This window comes from Heterocephalus glaber, unplaced genomic scaffold (assembly GCF_053883595.1).
Source record: "Heterocephalus glaber isolate CG9 unplaced genomic scaffold, H.glaber_assembly_v1.0 deba00001472, whole genome shotgun sequence".
Lineage (NCBI taxonomy): Eukaryota > Metazoa > Chordata > Mammalia > Rodentia > Bathyergidae > Heterocephalus > Heterocephalus glaber.
This window is the reverse complement of record NW_028258315.1, coordinates 30,770,902-30,789,658: the sequence shown is the minus strand read 5'-3', so window position 1 is coordinate 30,789,658 and position 18,757 is coordinate 30,770,902. Positions and strand designations below refer to the sequence as shown.

General features: G+C 43.0%; 1 protein-coding gene across 1 annotated transcript in view; it reads left to right on the top strand.

Annotated features, from left to right (window-relative positions):
• The window catches only part of Nid1 (nidogen 1), a 77,024-nt gene that overhangs the window by 8,806 nt on the left and 49,461 nt on the right, over positions 1-18,757 (top strand). The window contains exons 2-5 of the mRNA XM_004854619.4: positions 7,667-7,966; positions 8,484-8,710; positions 11,899-12,257; positions 15,539-15,688. Coding sequence (XP_004854676.2) covers positions 7,667-7,966; positions 8,484-8,710; positions 11,899-12,257; positions 15,539-15,688 — 1,036 coding nt within the window. The remainder of the gene's footprint in view (positions 1-7,666; positions 7,967-8,483; positions 8,711-11,898; positions 12,258-15,538; positions 15,689-18,757) is intronic.

The window sequence follows — 18,757 nt, the reverse complement described above, 5'->3', positions numbered from 1 at the left end:
AATACGAGGCTCCCCTTGCTGCAGGTCAAGTCCTGACATCGGATCCCAAATTCCTAAGGAGGCACACAGCCTTCTTCCCCAGAGACTGAGGGATGGGACAGGCCCTGCCCTGATCTTTCCGAGGCAAGGTCCCCAAGGGCAGGATTGTCACTTCTTGCTGAAAGAGACTCCAGCTGTTTTTAAATGTGGGAAGGAAGGTCACCTCAGGTAGGAATGTCCGCAGAAGAGGTGGATAATTGATCCATCATCTCTCTCTAGACATCAACCCGACAAAATTGAAACCCGTGACTCACCCTATTACCTTTGGGCTGTCCTGCATCTTTATTTGGTGATCCTCCTGTCTCAAGGTCTGATTCAAGCCTTACAATTCAGACTTGGAGTTCTAGCTCTGCTCTGTCACTTCTAGTGTGCCATCTTCTTAGCCAAGTGAGATGCATGCACTAAAACTTTTTTTTTTCTTATACCAAGAATGAAGGTGCTATTTACTGCCTACTTTACGTGGTTGGATGAGATAATTGGATTAAAAATGCTTTGTAAACTGTAAAGTATGGTGCGGAGAGATGAGGCCCCAGGTTTCCTCTGGTCCCTGGATGGAAATTAGCCAACCTTCACTTCAATTGTGTCATAGGTTTGGTTATTTCCTGGTCTTATTTTCCAAGTTTTTCTCTTGCTAGGCTCTTTTACTTTTCTGACTCTTTCCAGCTGCCCAGTCCTTACATTGAAAGCATTCCATGGTCCTTCCTTGACTTTTGTCCTTTGTTTAGAGAAAATAAGGACAGATAGAACAGATAGAGTGTAGTTTATGGACTTCAGCAGCTATGGGGTGGGATCTTGGTTCTATCATTTGGTGGCTGTGTGAACATTAGAATCGGTTAAACTTCACCCTTTCCTAGCTTTTCATCTTATGTGAAAAGGATAGTTGTATTAAGTGCCTGTTGTATTAAACCTTAAAAATGCAAAGAGCTGTAGTAAAGGACCTCGAACTCAGCATGTACTCTCTCCATGTTTGTTACTTTTTCATTCTTTATTCTAAATTATTTTGTCCTTAGTTCCCACTGCCTCCCACCCAGGGAGTTTGCTTTCCCACCAGTTGCATTGTGCTCTCAGCACAGCTTTTGCATTTCTAAAACCACCCCATTGGCTTCTGATTTGTGCCTACCGCTAGCATTCTCTAACCACACTGGTTTTGGAGCAGGCTTTCCCTGCTCTTGCAGGCTGCCTTATGCCCTGAGGACCACTGGCTACCGAGCTCATTTAAGCTAAAAGGATGGCTGTCCTTTGACATCTTCTGTGTGATTTGAATATAAAAAATCAAATCTCTCAGGATTGGCATTTAGATTTTCTCCACTGACTCCTGCTGTCTATAAATTCACATTTAAGAGGGAAATGAGACAGGAAGTACTTTTAAAAAACGGGAAACACCCTTCCATTCTTAGTTGCTCTGTCCATCTCCTTCTAGTCTGTTGGGCTGAAACAATTGTAGCTAAGTGGTTCCAGCTGTTAACTCTAGTGCCCAGCGGTTCTCTCTACAGGGTCTTTGTGATGTAATTGTCATGTTCTGCCCCAGAGCAACTGAAGAAAAAGCCATTTTTGTTTGCTTTGCGCTTTAGGGTGAGTGGGTGGACTAAAGGGACCTTAAGTCATGCTAGAAACACGGGGACCTTTGCTAAAGGGAACTTTTCCCCAGTGTGAACTGAAATTGGAAGTAAAATTTCAGGGAAATGTCTATACTGCTCAACATGCAGGAAGTGCTTTTCAATAAATAAGTTTTTACTCCTTAATGCATAGTCACTGAGAATCTCACCTAGGCATATTGGTTAGTTTTAGTCACCTTAAAATAGCCAGGTGTGGTGGCCCACACCTGTAATCACAACATACAGGAGACTGAGGCAGGAGGCTTGGAGTTTGAGGCCAGCCTGAGGTGAGACCCTGTTTCAAAAAAAAAAAAGAATATAACATTGAAATTATTATTTCTCAGTGATTCAGATGAGCCTTCTCAAGAACAGGTTCAGTTGAGCTGGGGATTTAGCTCAGTGGTTTCGCTGCCTGCTGTGCAAGCACAAGAACCCAAGTTAGATCCCCAGCACGGGGGGGGGGACAGGTTCAGCCCAGGAGGGTTTGGCAGCATGATGTATGGCAAGCCAAGCACAGTGGTGCCAGTAGGAGTTAGGGCATTCAAAGAGTCAGGGTTTTGAGGTGCTAATTGCAAAGGTAGAGAGAAGGGTGGATAGAAAGGAACAAGTGGTGAGCCCTGCCTGGGAAGTCAGGAAAGCCTCACGAGGAGGGAAGAGCTGTGCACATACTCAAACTCTGGGGCAGGAGGATCACAAGTTCAAGTCCCTCCTGGGCCACTTAGCGACTTAGAAATCCTATCTCAAAATACAGAATAAAAAGGGCTGGGCACTCTAGCTCAGTGGTAGAACACCCCTGGGTTTGAGCCCCCCATCTGCGGGGCGGGGGTGGGTGGGTGGCCTTTGCCAAGGATGAAGCTGAGAAAGGGTTTCTGAGGAGTAGGAGACCATGGATGCAAAAAATCCTGAGTGCCGCGTTGGCAGAGCACCACGGTGAGTCTGGAGAGCTGTAAGCAGTTGAAACGTTTTTTTCTAACAGATAAATTTCTACTCCAGCTTTTACTTCCCAGCATTCATACCAAACTATACTCTGGTCCCATAATCTGCATAAGTAAAAAGAAATAATGAGTACATATTTGCAGTCCGTAATGATTACATTCATTGTGGGGAATTGGTACATGTACAATCCATGTAAGCTTTTAACCAGCACAGATGTAAGCAGAATACCTGGTGATGCTGTGTGATTTAATACTCTGCTTAATAATTGTTTCTTTGGGGCCACGGATTTAGCTCAGTGGTTCCGCCGCCTTCCTCTCAAGTGCAAGGATCCCTGGTACCAAAAAAAAATAATAATAATTGTTTCTTTCTGGACCCAGGGCACTGTGGGACTGCCTCAAGGCTTTGGAACTTTTCATTACCTTTCATTGCTAAATCTACTTTTGCCAGCACCTTGTGCTCATTCACTGGCTACCCAATAATACTCCTGAGTCCCTGGGAGAGGGATGAGGGAAAGCCCAGGGAAGGAAGGAATGCTAGGCCGAGGTAGAGTCTCCCTCAGTTTTGCTTCTGTTGCTTGTACTTTTGATGTCATCCCCCAGTCAGGACCAATGTCAAGGAACTTTTTTCTTGTTTTTTTCTGAGAATTTTATTGTTTCAGGTCTTACATTTCAGTCTTTCATCTACTTTGAGTTAATTTTTGTGATTGCTGTCAACATGGGTCCATTTTTCTTCTTTCATATGGGGATATCTGTATCTTCCCAAGGCTGTTTATTGAAGAGATTTCCCCACCTGTTCTGTGTTCCTGGCACCCTTGTCAAATATTGATTGGTCCTGTATACTCAAAGGTTTATTTCTGGACCTACATGATGGTGTGCAGTCGGTATGTTCCATATGTCTGCCTTAACTTTGCTAATAACTTGACTGTGGTAATCATTTCACACTGTATTACATATATCAAATCATCATGAGGTCCACCGGAATTTATACACTTTTATTTGTTAATTATACCTCAAAAAAGTTGGAAAAACAGAACAAATCAAAGACAGTAAACCTCAGACCCATTCCTGAGAGCATTGGTGTTGGCTGATCTACTAAAGCTACCTGCTCTTCTTTGCTAAAAGTTAGGTAATCATGTTCATTGTCTATTTTAAAAAATCAAACTTTTGGGCCAGGGATTTAGCTCAGTGGTTCCGGCGCCTGCCTTGCAAGCGCAAGGTCCCGAGTTCAATCCCCGGTACCAAAACAAAAACAAATCAAACTTTTATTATGAAAAATTTTCAAATGTATCCCAAAGTAGAATAATAAAGTAAATTTTGTGTACTCATTACCTGGTTCCAACAAGTATCAATTTGTGACTAATCTTATTTAATTTATTTTATAGCCCCAACTTTTCATAACATCCCTTCCCCTGCCAATTTTTTTTTTTTTTTGAGACTGTCTCATTGGAAAGTTCAGGCTGACCTTGAACTCACTATGTAGCCAAGACTGCCAGTCCTCCTGCCTTAGCCTCCTGAGTACTGGGATTACAGGCATATGCCACCACACTCAGCAAACTGTATTATTTTAAAGCAAACCCCAAACATTTTATTTCATTGTAAATATTTCAGAATGTATCTCAAAATACTTTGAAAAAGAGAAAAATCGTCTAAAAATAATAATTCCTCAATATAATACTCAAATAATTTCATAAAAGTTTTATTTTGCTTTTCATGGATTGGTTTAAGTCAGAGTCTGGTCAGAGCCCACAAATTGCATTTGGCAGATATATCTCTTCTTAGGGCTATTTGGGGGTGTGTGTGTGTGTGGTATTGGGGACATGACACTGGGCTCTACCACTGAGCTACATACATCCCCAGCCTTCTATTTAGGACTTTTTAAAACTATGGGCTTCCCTCACTGTTTTTTATTCCCCTTGCAGTTTCATTATTAAAGAAACTTGGTAGTTGTCCTTTAGATGTCCTATATTCTGGATTTTGCAGATCACGTCCCTATGGTTTCATTTACCGTGTTATTTCCTGTACACTGAGATCTGCAATCACATTGACAGTGTAGGTTCCTATTTTCCACACACTGTGCTATGGTAACCCTGGTTACTAACAGGGCAGGGGGAGGACTGCAGGTACACAGTTCTGGCGTCTTCCTGTTGTTCCCACCTGAGTTCATCCCCAGGTATCACATCCCAAACAGTCCAGGTGCACAGGTCTCCTGTGTTGACCCTCACTGCTCAATATAAGCTGTGGTGGACAAATATGGTAAATGCTTACATTTTAAAAAATGTATTACAGTAAAAGACACATTGCCATGAATCCCCCTCATAATAACCCCCCTCACTTTGAACACACTTATTCCGTCATCCTTTTAACTTTCTGAAGCAATTCTAGAAGTTGTGTTTTAGAAGTTACTTCAGTTCTAGAAGTTACTTCAAAACTCTTTTCATGGTCACTTTTTTTTTGGTACTGGGGATTGAACTCAGGACCTTGTGCTTGTGAGGCAGGCGTGGTGCCACTGAGCTAAATCCATGGCCCTCTTTCCTGGTCATTTTGACTTTGGGGAAGAACCAGAAATCGCACAGTGCCAGATCTGGCAAATAAAATGGATGAGGGAACACCATAATGTTCACTCCCTAGTAATGGAAAAAATCCATCAAACTTCTGGCCATTCCACATATTACATTTCTCTGCCAAGTCATCTTTCTTCAATCTCATGGATGACAGAGTTCAAGGTGCCGCCAATTGACTGAAAAATAATTTTCCAATAATAATACTAATGAGGGTTATATGACCTTTGGCTATCCAGTCATTTGTGCTGTTTCATGATGCTTGCATAAAACCATATTTCTAAGGCAGGCGTTTTGGGTGAAAATGGAAACATTCCTGTGCCCAGATTCCAAGTAATAAAAGATACTGGCAGTGTTTTCACAATTGTTGAACTGATTTAAATTTCTCTGGGAAACAGCTTTTTGAATCTGAGTTGTCTGTGCGTGGCTCCTCCGTGTGACTGCTTCAGCAGCTGGTTTCTGCTAACTTCTGGCAGCTGGAGCCGGAGCCAGTTCTCACGCGCGCCGCTTGCACCCCCCCCCCCCCCCCCGCAGCTGCCCGGGATGTCTGCTGGGGACGGGCGCCTTGCCTGACTCCCTTCCTTGCCGCCTGGCAGTGGATTCTAGATAAGCCCTACTGGCCAGCTAATGCTGGAAAATATGCCACGGGAGGAGTTAACAGCCCATGAAGTTTGCAAAAAGAGAGGATTTTAATAAATCCATGGTTAACTCCCAAAGCGCTGGTTCCTTTCCCTGCCAGGGCCGAATGGGCTCCACCATTCTGAACTTGGCCACCGGGTTCTAAACAGTTGTGTTTTAATCCTTCAGTTCCTCTTTTTTTTTTTTTTTTGCCCTTGGGACTGTAAGTTGAGGCTGTGGGGGTGGGGCTGGGACAAGCCAGTGACTGTCCACAAGCCCCTCCTCAGCAGCTGAGTAGCTATGTAAGATCTGTATTTCCAATCTACAGCCTCTTAAAAGAGCAAAATAAGAGGCTGTTTGGAAAATCCTTCCCATATGATTAGAAAATTAAAATGAAAAACTTTTGTGTGTAGTTTTTTTGTTTGTTTTTTGGTACCGGGGACCTAACTCAGGACCTTGCGCTTTCGAGGCATGTGTCGGAACCACTGAGCTAAATCCCCAGCCCTTTTTGTGTGTTTTTGAAATAAGATCTCCTGTTACCTAAACTAGGCTGGAACTCATGATCCTCAAGTAGCTGTCTCTCCAGCAGCTGATATTATAGGCATGTGCCACTGTACCCAATCAAATTTACAGATTCTTTTTGTTGTTTTTGTTTTTTTGAAACAAGGTCTTGCTATGTAGTTCAGCCTGGCCTTATTCTTACTGTGTAGACCAGGCTGGCCTTGAACTCAAAACAACCCTCCTTCCTCAGCCTCCAGAATGCTGGGATTATGGGCATGTGCCACCAAGTCCAGATAAATTTATAGATTCTTAAGTAAAAAAAAAAGGCTGGAGTGGGATTCCATGTCATTGGTGGAGTGTACCCTAAAAAGAAATGGGGGATATTTAACCTCACTGGCATGGTTTCGCAGCAGGTCTAGATGACCCACACTACCAAGAGGCTGTTTGCCATGGTACCTCAGTGGCCTGCTCTTTGTTTTCCAAACAGTGTGGGTTTTAGCTGAGTAAGAAAATTGGTGATGTCCCATGGTAAGGTAGAAATGATCTCAAGAAATCTGTACATGCACTGATCAAGATGACCAACTTCAGAGTTGGGTTTTCTGTGTTTGAATCCACTAATTTCTTGGTGACTTTGTAGTTTTTGGTTGTTTTGTTTTTTGAGACAGGCTCTCACTATGTAGTTCAGGCTGGCCCTGAACTCACTATATAGCCCAGGCTGGCCTAGAACAAGTGGCAATCCTCCTGCCTCAGCCTTCTGAGTGCTAGGATTATAGATGTGCATCACCATGCCCAGTTCAGCTCACTTGGTGACTTTGGACAAAGTGATTAATTTACCTAATTTTCCCTACCAGAAAAATATGAATATTAGTAGTGCCCAGCCTTCTGGGGTTCTTTAGAGGATTGGATGCTAGTCAGATGCCTGGAACATGGTGAACAGTTACTACATGTTAGCGCTCATGTAACTAAATCAGTCACAATAATTGATGAGACCATGATGCCTGGTGTGGATTTACTTCTGGACACATTATTGTGTCATCATCTGTTTGTGTCACTCTTTGCCTTCTAGATTGCCAGTCCCTTGAAGGCAGGGCCCAGGTCCTACTCATGGATGTCCTCATATACTTAGCACAGTCTTGTGCACATGATTGCTCCATCTGTGAGGAGAATCCGTAAGGTTTGAACAATGCTGTACATTGGGGTCATGCTTGGCAGCAAAGCACTTTATGCCTGCCATTTCACATGGAGGCAGGAAGACACACAGGAAGAAACTTGAAAGTCTTACAGTCTGAGATACGTGGCCAAGCTTCCTCACCGGGCACATGGCAGAGTCATGGCTAGTGGCTGGGCCCCTGTGACAGCTCACCCCTTGGAGGACGGAGCACTTTCTGCACTCCGTTTAACCACACTTGGTTTCATACAGGTCACCACAAATGGCATCATTGCCATGAGCAAGCCTCCTGCCAAAGAATCTCATCCCGGGCTCTTCCCACCCACCTTCGGTGCAGTGGCACCTTTCCTGGCAGACTTGGACACAACTGACGGCCTTGGGAAAGTATATTATCGAGAAGACCTATCCCCCTCCGCCACTCAGCTGGCAGCAGAGTATGTCCAGAGGGGCTTCCCAGAGGTCTCTTTCCAGCCCAGCAGTGTGGTGGTGGTCACCTGGGACTCTGTGGCCCCCTACCAACCACCCAGCGGGAACCCTGCCCAGGAAAGCCAGGTAAGCACTGCCCAGGCACGAGTGCAAATGGTGTGACACGCTGACTTTATACTCCACTCTCCTGGTGTAAGTGACTCTTGTGGGCACCGTCGCTCTGTTATTGATCAAGACAGGAGACCTAAAATAAAACAGACTAGGCTGGTCATTGCAGGTACACAGCTTCCAAAAGCTCTGGAAGGATATATAAATCTGTGTTTCAGTGATGATCAGATGTAAAAAAGCTAGTTCCTGAGAAGATGCCTACATGGGAAAAATGGGACTGGTAAACGGCAGCCCTTGGGTGTTCTTCCTTTAAGTGGCATATACTGGGAAGTTAGGTTCTAATAGAGAAGTTATTACACCAGTGTGATTGAAAAGCATGGTGTATGTAAAGAAAAAATTTATCACCGTAAAAGCCACATTGCTATTAACACCCCCCCCCATATTCCTTCTTACTTTAAACATGCTTATCTCATCATTCTTGCCACATATCCATACATGTGTTGCTGGGTAACTAGATTTTAATTCACCTTCACAGAGAAACACGTTCCAGGCTGTTCTGGCCTCCTCGGATGCCAGCACCTATGCCATTTTCCTGTATCCCAAAGGCAGTCTGCAGTTCTACATGACCTTCTCCAAGAAGGATGAGAGCCAAGTGCCTGCTATGGTTGCTTTCAGCCAAGGTTTAGTGGGATTCTTTTGGAAGAGTGATGGAGCATATAATGTATTTGCTAATGACAGCAAGTCACTGGAAAACTTGACCAGGTATGCTTTCTTTGCTCCTTGGTAGATTCTCTAATTTATTATTTTACCAAGGAAAATGTTATAGGTGATTACCTAACAATATTCTACAGATTTAAATTTTGTATCTAGTTAAGGGTTGTTTGTTTGGTTTTTGGTTTTGTGAGACAGGGTTTCCCTGTGTAGTTCAGGCTGGCCTCGAACTCACTATAGAACCCAGCCTGGACTTAAACTCAAGGCAACCCTGCCTCTGTATCCTGATAGGTAGGGTGTGTGTTTGTTTGTTTTGTGATGCTGGGGATGGAACCCAGGCTCTCTTGCATGCTAGGCAAGTGCTTCACCACTGAGCTGTGTTGCTAGCCTTGTAGATAGTATTTCATATTACGATATACTATTTCTCTGATGAGTGTAAGGGAACACACTCAGAATGAACAGGGATCTTTTTTTTTTTTTGCATATCATCCTCATTTTAAACAGTTTTTTGTTGTTGTTGTTGTTGTTTTTTTAGTACCAGGGATTGAACTCAGGTCCTTGTGCTTACGAGACAGGCGGTAGAACCACTGAGCTAAATCCCCGGCCCTTGAAACAGTTTTTATCATGACCTCTGTAAATATGAAGACGGGGTAAAGATCATTCAAGTTTGTCTCCTTGCCAGGAACCAGAGGCTAAGAAAACCATTTTGTCTCCACACTAACCTAGGGGGAAATCTTACAACATTGACTGTTGCCCAGTGTAACAATGTTCTCAGACTGTGTTGTAGATTTGGCAAAAGGAGGGGGAGCCTAGACTGGTTTCTTTTTTAAAGTAAAATCTTTTCTTTCCCATCAGTCTTTAAGAAACAAAGAATGGCCCCTGCCAGTTTCATATTGTCAAATGTAGCCTAAAATGTCTCTGCCCTTTACCGAGTAGTATGCTGGCAAATCCTCAACATCTAGTTTTATGACGGCAGGAGCCCTTGCTTATTTTTGTGATGAAAATATTCTTGCCTTGATCAAGTTCAAGCTATTAATGTTATATCACTCACAGTTATGAAAAGATACACTATTATATTTTTTCTCCTTACTATAAAGATACAATACAGTTAAAAAATTTGAAGAACACAAATATTAGGGGCCGGGGATTGAGCTCAGTGGTTTCGGCTCCTGCCTCGCAAGAGCAAGGTCCTGAGTTCGATCCCCAGTGCCAAAAAAAAAAACCCCACAAATATTAGTAAAATTATTAGAAGATGAGTTTTTGAATATTTTTACCTTTTAAAATATATAATTTAGGTAAGCATGGTGGTGCATGCCTATAAACCCAGCACTTGGGAGACTGAGGCAGAAGGATCTTCATGAGTTTGATGCCAGCTTGGATTACATAGTGAGTTCAAGGCCTGAACTACACAGGGAGACCGACCTAGTCTTTTTTTTTTTTTTTTTTTGTACCGGGGATTGAACTCAGGACCTGGTGCTTTCAAGGCAGGCGCCAGAACCACTGAGCTAAATCCCCGACCCCAGACCTACTCTTAAGAAACCAAAAAAATTTTTTTTGATTATAAGTTTATGTAATTTAATTTTTTAACAATGTTTGTGCTGGGGGCATAATGGCGCACACCTGTAATCCCAGCACTCGGGAGGCTGAGGCAAGAGGATCGCTGTGAGTTTGAGGCCAGCTTGAGCTACGAAGTGAGTTCAAGGCCACCCTGAACTGAATAGCAAAACCTGTCTCAAAAAGACAAAAAAAGTGTCTTTAATAACGGATTTAGAAAATTCCTAAAACTTCATTGTGTAATGTGGTCACTTTATATTTTTGTTTACTTACCTTCTGATCACTGATGCATGAGAATATTAAACATGAGAGTGGGGGATTAAGCTCAGTGGTAGAGCATTTGCCACCAAGTGTGAGGCCCTGGATTTGATCCCCAGCACCGAACAGAACAAAACAAAACAAACAAAAACAAAGCATTAAAAATGGTGAGCAAATAGAGATAGGGTTATTCTGTTGTGTTTTATAATTATAAACTGCCTTTGGATTTTGTAACTTATTTGCTTTTCACCATACTCTTTGAACACAAAAAGGTAAACTGAGGCATCTCTAAGCTATCTATCCAATGGTGTTGGGGCTTTTAATTAATCCTACCTGCAGTTTTTTCCCTCACACCAGCCAACTGGCCAGTTCTCTGGATGTCGGCTGAGTGCCCTGTAATTCAGTTCAATTCTGGCAGTAACTATGCAAAGTTAATGTAGACCCCACAGGTACAGACAGGTCCAGCTCTACCGCACTGCCCCCACCTCAGACGTCACAGGCTCCATCTGACTCCATCTGTCCTGACCACCCGGCTATATTTCAGAGTTCTCCTTGACACTCTCTGTCCTCAGGTTCAGGCACTTGTTAGAAAGTCTCTCAAAATCCAGAAAGCACTTTACTCTTGCTAGGGTATTATAAAGGGCATACTTCGGGGACAGCCAAAGGGAAAAGTTCCGGACTAGGCGTGGGGGAGAGATACCAAGCTCCCATGCCCCCTCCCTCTTTCTCTGACCTCCCAGGACCTTCCTGTGGTCTCCAACCCTACCATTTTGGGTTTTTATGGCAGTCCCATTAAGTACATGCAGTTGGTTAAATCATTGGTCATTGGTGATTGATTCAATCTCCAGCTGGTCTTCCCTCCCTGTAAGTGGGAAACCTGAACCTTCCAACATCTGGTCTTGGCAAGGCCTATCTGGCCAACAGCCCCCAATCTGTGGCTATCAAGCCCCCCTATACCCCAGTCAGATCATTAGCATACAAACCCCACTTTTTATCACTTTGGAAATTCCAAGGGTTTGGGGAGCTCTTGTATCAGCAACAAGACCACCTGTATATTTTCTGTTCTATGCACTGTTAGGGAAAGAGAACAGTAGAGAGAATGAAAGACCTCGGGCCCTTGAGCTCATAATGTAGGGTAATAGATAACCTAAGTCCTGAGAGTGTCCCGGAGCCCTCCTCATGAATGCTGAGGGGGACCCTCTGATAGTGCTGTGCCCACCTGGACTCGGTTTACCAAATAGTCCTGGACCGGCTGAGCTCTGTGATGGCCAGGCAAGACAGCTGCTGCTCTCCTGCACTTCTAGGCCTGGCTGCAGGTGGACAGATGATCACAAGCATGGCTTTCAGATCCACACGGATCCCAAGGGCTCCTCCTGGTGGTGAGAGGGGCTGCAGGCCTGTTTTCAAGAAGCCTTCTTTTCCCCTAGGAACAGCAACTCTGGGCACCAGGGCGTGTGGGTGTTTGAGATTGGGAGTCCAGCCACTGCTGAAGGTGTAGTTCAGGCGGAGGTGAACCTCGGACCCAATAATGGAGCAAACTATGAAGGAGAAGTCGAAGATTATGACCAGATGACCACTCATTTTGCCCTGGAGGATGCAGCAACTCCATCTTTGCCCTTCAAGATTACAAAAAGGGAAGACATTGACACATATGATGTGCCCCGTGACCTCTCTCCACGCCATGAGGCTACTGAGGGGTCCAGATCTTTCCAGTTGCCAGTGGAGAAGTTTCCCCAGCAACAAGCCCAGGTCATAGATGTGGATGAAGTGGAGGAAACAGGAGTTGGTAAGACTGTTTAAGTTGCAGTTGGCCGGCGACGTCTTTGGATGCTTGGGTGTCCAGGCAGGAGTGTCATTACCTATGTGCATTGTGTGATAGGTTGTAAGGATGAGAGCTCACAGCTGTGGAGCACTGGTGTGTAGGGCTGATGGTTTGGTAGCAGCCCAGTATCCTTTGGAATTAGGACCCTGGAGCTGTGGGTGTGTCCTCTCTCAAGATTCCTTGTATTCCATTCTGTCTGTTTTAAAGAGAAACATGCTTTAGAATTATTTTGAAAGTCAACTTTTCTTATTTGTGACTTCTGAGACCAGAAATGTATTCATCCAGCTGAAAAAATATTTTAGAAGTTCTTTTAGCTATTTCTGCAGCTTATCTTTGACATTATTTCCTCTTGGTTTTGGAATTAGAATGGCTGATTAGTTTTCCTCTCCAGCCCCATCAGTTTTGGAGCTAATTTGTGAAGATTAAAAAATAGAAAATAACCAGACTCCCTATGAAAAACAGTTTCACAGATATTTTCTAGTCAACCGTTATGTATTGGGCTTTTCCTACATTTTGAGAAAAAATAGTTTGAGCATGCTTTATCTTGCCTCATAAGAGATATTCAAACTAAAGTGTGTTCATTAAGTTTTTTCTCTTGAGGTTCCCATTAAAATCCACCCCTTACTGGAGATTGAGCCCAGAGCTTCGCATGTGCTAGATAAATGCTCTACCACTGAACTACATCCTTAGTCCTTTTGCTTTATTTCTATTTTTAAATTTTGAGACAGGGTCTTGCTAAGTTGCCCAGGCTGGCCTTGAACTTTCAACCCTCCTGCTTTAGCCTCCTGAGTAGCTGGGATCATAGGTGCGCACAACCATATGTGGTGACCCAAACCTGAAGCAAGTTTTCTATAAGTTTTTACTGCTTCTGCTAAGAAGTTACCCCAAGACCCCCAGAGGAGAAGTCTGTGTCCATTCCACGCTAGTCATTTTTATTTCTTCTTACTTGTTCTGATATTTCTCATAGCAATGGTCAGAAATGTTTTTTCTTTTTCTTTTTTCTTTGTACCGGGGATTGAACTCAGGACCTTGCTCTTGTGAGACAGGCAGCAGAACCACTGAGCTAAATCCCCGGCCAGAAATGTTTTTTCTTGCCCAGTATCCCAAACACTGGGCATGACTCTGCTCACTGGTGCGCTGTCACTTCTGAGGCACAGAAGCGGAGTAGCTGCCACTTGGTGGAGGATGAGGATGTGGATCCCTGCCTCAGCCCCTCCCTAACCCCACAGGACACACTGTGCCCTGGATTCTGCAGTGATGCCCACATCTCTCAGCATGTGGCACTCTGCTGCGGGTTTGCAGAGCCATCTCCCCACAGTGCTGAGTGTGTTTACCTGTAGATGTTGAATTTGGAGTCTCATCTTATTTCCACCCTTTCTAGATATCTCTGAAAGTCTCACTTGTGAAACCACCACATTTTTTTGCGGGGGGGGGAGGAGTTTAGTTTATTCCTCTAAACAATATTTTTCTTTGGAAAACAAAGCCAAGGAGTTTCTGCCAACAAGTTGTTTAACTTATTTCTAGAAGCCTAGTACATGCAGAATTGAAACTACAGGGGAAAAGTTTTAAAAAGTAGATCCTACAAGAGGAAAACTCAAGCTATTGTAACAAATATTCCTTTAAACACCAAGATAGCTCAACACACTTCAGACAGAAGATTTGGTCTACTAAGGAATCCGGCCTGGTAACTACACACTTAGACCTCACGAAGTTAACAGTAAGTTACAAGTCAACCTGTTAGAACAAACCAAGGTGAAAGGCACTGCTAGCTCTGCTTTAGTGCTTAATGTATCACACCATTACTTAAAAGAAGAAAGAAATCTTATCTTCCCTGTAAGCGGCTGTCATGCCATACAATGTTAACAAAAAACCCTTGAAAACAGATTATCGGCGGGAATGAAGGTAAAGTACTGAGCAGCATCAAGTCATTCTTTGGAAGAGCTTAGTCAACTTCTTCCATGTGTGAAGTACCGTCATCTCCTTCGAGGGGCGGCATCTCTTCAGTGACAGCAGCAGTGGTTTTGTCAGTGGTGGGGTCATTCTCATCAATACCAAGCCCCAGCTTGATCATCCTGTAGATCCTGTTGGCGTGTGTCTGGGGGTCCTCCAGACTGAAGCCAGAGGACAGGAGCGTGAAAACCACCACATTTAAATGAAACTGTAATTAGGCCCAACGATGTATAACAGTATACTACTTGATACAGGAGAATGCCTAGATTTGAATTTAAAATGTGTCTATGACAGCTGTTTTTCTGTCCCTGTATCCCAGTTATTTCGTTGTATGTATTAGAAAGGTCAGCCTTCTGTGGCTAGCAGCGCATTCCTGATGTTATCTGATTAGTCACCCTCAGATATGTAGGCCATAGTAGACCTACTAAGAGCTGGGGCTTGTTCATTCAGCAGAACACCATCAGCTCCAAATGCCATCCTTATCCACACTGGAAATTCCCTGCAGAGGGTGTAGGACTGATAGAGTCTACCTGCCTTTAACTTTGCTTTTAACTTCACTCATGTCAATTACAAGCAGGATCACTAGTCCCCTTTAAAAAGTTTACCTCTCTTTTGCTTTTGAACTTCATTCCAAATTAATTTGCTCTGAATCATTAAATTTAATGGGTCAGCTCATGATTCTAATAAAGTGAACGTGGGAAGTGGAAATTTAAACTAGGGAGAGATTCCTTTTGATTCTTGGGTGAAAGGCTTTTAGACCAGGTGTAACTGAAGGATTAAGTCTCATCAGCTTTTGAATATCAAAGCTTCTCAGTTATTCCCTGGGGAAAAGGGAGGGGTTAAAATTTAAACAAAAATTTAAGGTTGTTCAAATAGAAAATTTTATACTATATATATTTTAACACAGTAACAGAAAATAGTAAAAAGAATGGACATTTGAAGTTCCCCCTAAATGTAAAGCTGATACTTCTTGACTACATTGTATGGATGTCATTGTCAGGTTGATGTTGGATGGCAGTCACCTGATGTTGATTCAGTGACACAGAGGACCCTCGGTGGTAGGAGTTTTTAATAGGTTGCACTTGTCATTTCTCACTCCTGTTGGACCCATTTGCCCCAGTTGTTTGAATAACAGAGCTGTATCACTGTGTCAATAGCTATCTGGAGTGGGCTCTAGTCTTCTGTGATAAGCCAGGTACTCCAGCATCCAGGCAGATTCCAGTCCTGCAGGGACTCCAGACCCTGGAGTGATGTCAAGGGCCAACAATGTGCCTTTCTTTGTTTCCTCCTGACAGTATTTAGCTATACCACGGACTCCCAGCAGACGTGCACCAACAACAGACATCAGTGCTCCGTGCATGCGGAGTGCAGAGACTACAACACGGGCTTCTGCTGCAGCTGTGTGGCTGGCTACACGGGCAACGGCAGGCAGTGCGTTGCAGAAGGTAATTGGTGTCCATGTGTTCCACTTGTGGAGAGAAGAGTGGAGGTTTTGTCTTGTTGCTTGTTTAGAAGTGTGACCTTTGCCCAGACCTCTGGAGTGTGCGGTTTTTGGTGGAGTTTCATCTCTCGTCTCCTATTCTTTGTTCTTCTCTGATGAGTGTTCCTTGGGGAATATACATTTTTCCAATTTGGTGAAGTCTTCCTTTCCAGTACTGTTTTGCAATTGCTAAGGTGATGACAATTGGGAGCCGTCTTCACAGCTGCCAGCCACGTGTTGAAATTATGCAGTCTGAACCAGGGACTGTTCACGCCCCTCGTTCTCAGTTTCCTTTATACCTCTTCCACGTCTTTGTCCTATATGTGTGGCAGACCTGACTATCTTAATGGTTATGAAGCAGGACCACAGAGGACTGGCTTAGACTGTAGTAGGTCAGATTTATTCCCACCATCCTTCCTCCTCATTCCTGTTTCTTTTCTGTCCCTGAAATCACAGCATGGCAGTGCTGGAGCTCAAGGGTGTGCTCAGCAAATCCTGAGGCCCAGATCCACTGTGGGGCCCACTCCCAAGTGGATTCTCTGATGGGCGGAGGTCAGCTCTCAGCTCCGCCCTCCGAAGGACCAGTCGGTCTCAATGCTCTCAGGTGGGACATCTGAGATCTGGTGACAGTTCACTCAGAATGAGACCTCTGGGGCCACACTAGAATCAGAAACAACAAAGCCCATGTTACTGAGCCTTTGTCTTTCATATGCCACCAGATTGTCTCACTGGTCCAGGTAACTTTCCTTGTGGGCTTAATGAGGAATTTAAACTGCTTGTAAACTTTGATTAAATAAAACCCAGTTGGAATTCTGTTTCCCAGATTCCTTGCTGTAATTATCATTCAGTTATTTTAATTTGCTAAAAGCAAAAAAAAAAAAAAAAAAAGTTTCTTTCTGGGTCGTAATTAGATGACGTGACCTTTTTGACCTTTTAAAAAATACTACCTTCAACAATGGAAGAACATCTAGCATATACTTCATATTAATTTTGGAGGATGTTTTAGTCTTCTTTAAAGTGTTTTCTTCTAAATCTCACCCCCAGGCATGGTGTGCCTTTGCTTCTTTGTTTTAGGCTTGGCTTTTTTTTTTACCTCTCCACCCTTCAAGAGTTTCCAAAATCCACAGCAAAAGCTAATTCTTAAGGAGCAGCCTCATTAGCTCTTTTCTCCCAAATATCAGAGCCCAGCATGCTGAGCAGTTTGTTTGGCAGCAGACTCAGAGATGGCAAACTGTCCAGCCACAAATTTTGTTTTCAGCCACAAATTTTGACATTATATGCTCATCCTGTAATAGTTTTCTGGTTTAAATATTTGTTGGATTCTTGCTACTTAAAAAATTCTTTTCTAGCTCAAGTTTGGTGGGAAAAAAATGTGTTTGGTTTCCTTAACTTGGCTTTCTTCCTTGTTTCTGTAATTATTCTTGGGATGCATTTTTTTTGCTATGAGCCTGCAAGCTTCAGAGCATTCCCCAGTGGAATGACACACTGTGTGTGCACAATCAGTCTGTGTCAAATACCCCTTGGCTGGTCTGTGATCTTGTTTAGCAACTTGGACCAATAGCTGACAGAATGAACTTTTTCTCATACCTAAACAATTCAAGATGACCTTTGTTTTACCTTTCTTTACCTTTTCCTTGAATTTTTGTTCATTTTCTTTTGAGATCTAATTCATGTATCTTTTAAGACATAATTTGATAGGTCTTAATATAGCCACTACGTTGTGCAAAAATTACCTCTAACTCTAGAACGTTTCCATCATCCCAGAAACATGCACTGTACCCCTTAGCAGTCACTCTGGATTCCCCAGAGTCCCCCAACCCTGTCACTCCTAATTTATTTTCTGATTCTATGGGTTTTCCTGATTTGGAGATGTCATGTCAATGGAATCACACATTATATGACCTTTTGTGTTTGGCTTCTTTCACTTAGTATAATATTTTCAAATTTTCTCCATGTTGTAGCATGGGTCAGTATTTCATTCCTTTCTCTAGCCACATAATATCCAGTGGATGGATGCACTATATTTTGTTCATCCATTCATTAGTTGATGGACATTTGGGTTGTTTCCCTTTTTTATAACTGTAAGTAAAGCTGCTAAGAACATGTGTACAAATTTTTGTGTGGACATATGTGTTCCATTCTCTTTTTTTTTTCCCCATTAACTTTATTGGGACATTTTAGGTATAAAATACAGTTACATTCATCATTGGGATCTTGTACCATTATATGAGTCTCTTGGTTGTTATTTTTTCCCCTTCCCCTGCCCTCCCTTCACCCGCTCCACCCTTCCCTATTTGCAAAGACTGTTTCCATTATTTTTCCTTTTCTCATATTTTTTCTTTTCCCTTTTTTCCTTTCCCCTACCCCTCCCACTTCCCCTGCTCCTTTAGACCTTTTCTACCTGTTACACAATATCAGTTATACATTTGTAAAATTACAATATCAAGATCTAGGAGACATTACCACAGATTTTACAGAATTAAAAGGATATAGAAAGCATATTACAAAAATCTTTTTTGAAATAAATTCGACAACTTCTAAGAAGTACCTTGGAAGACAAATTAATGAAACTGACTCTGGAGGAAATATAAAATTTGAATAGCACCTGTTAAAGAAAGTATATTCCTAGCTTGAAAACCTACCTATATGACAACAGCAGGCTCATATACATTTTAACTGATAAATTATATCAAACATTTAAAGCAGAAAGAAGAAGGATGTGTTCCATTCTCTTGAGTATACACAGAGGAATTGGAATTGCTGGGTCATGTGGTAATCTTCAGTTTTCTTATTTGAATACAGTAAGAGCAGCTAACCTACTTTCTTTTCTTTCTTTTCCTGCCTTCCTGCCTGCCTTCCTTTCTTATGCAGCACTGGGGATTAAACCCAGACCCTTTCACTGAGCTACATTCCTGGCCCTTGAAAAAGTTTTTTTATTTTGAGACAGGGTCTTACTAAGTTGCCCAAACTGGGCTTGAGTTTGGGATTCTTCTGCCTCAGGCTCCCAGAGTGCTGAGATTGCAGGTGTGCGCTA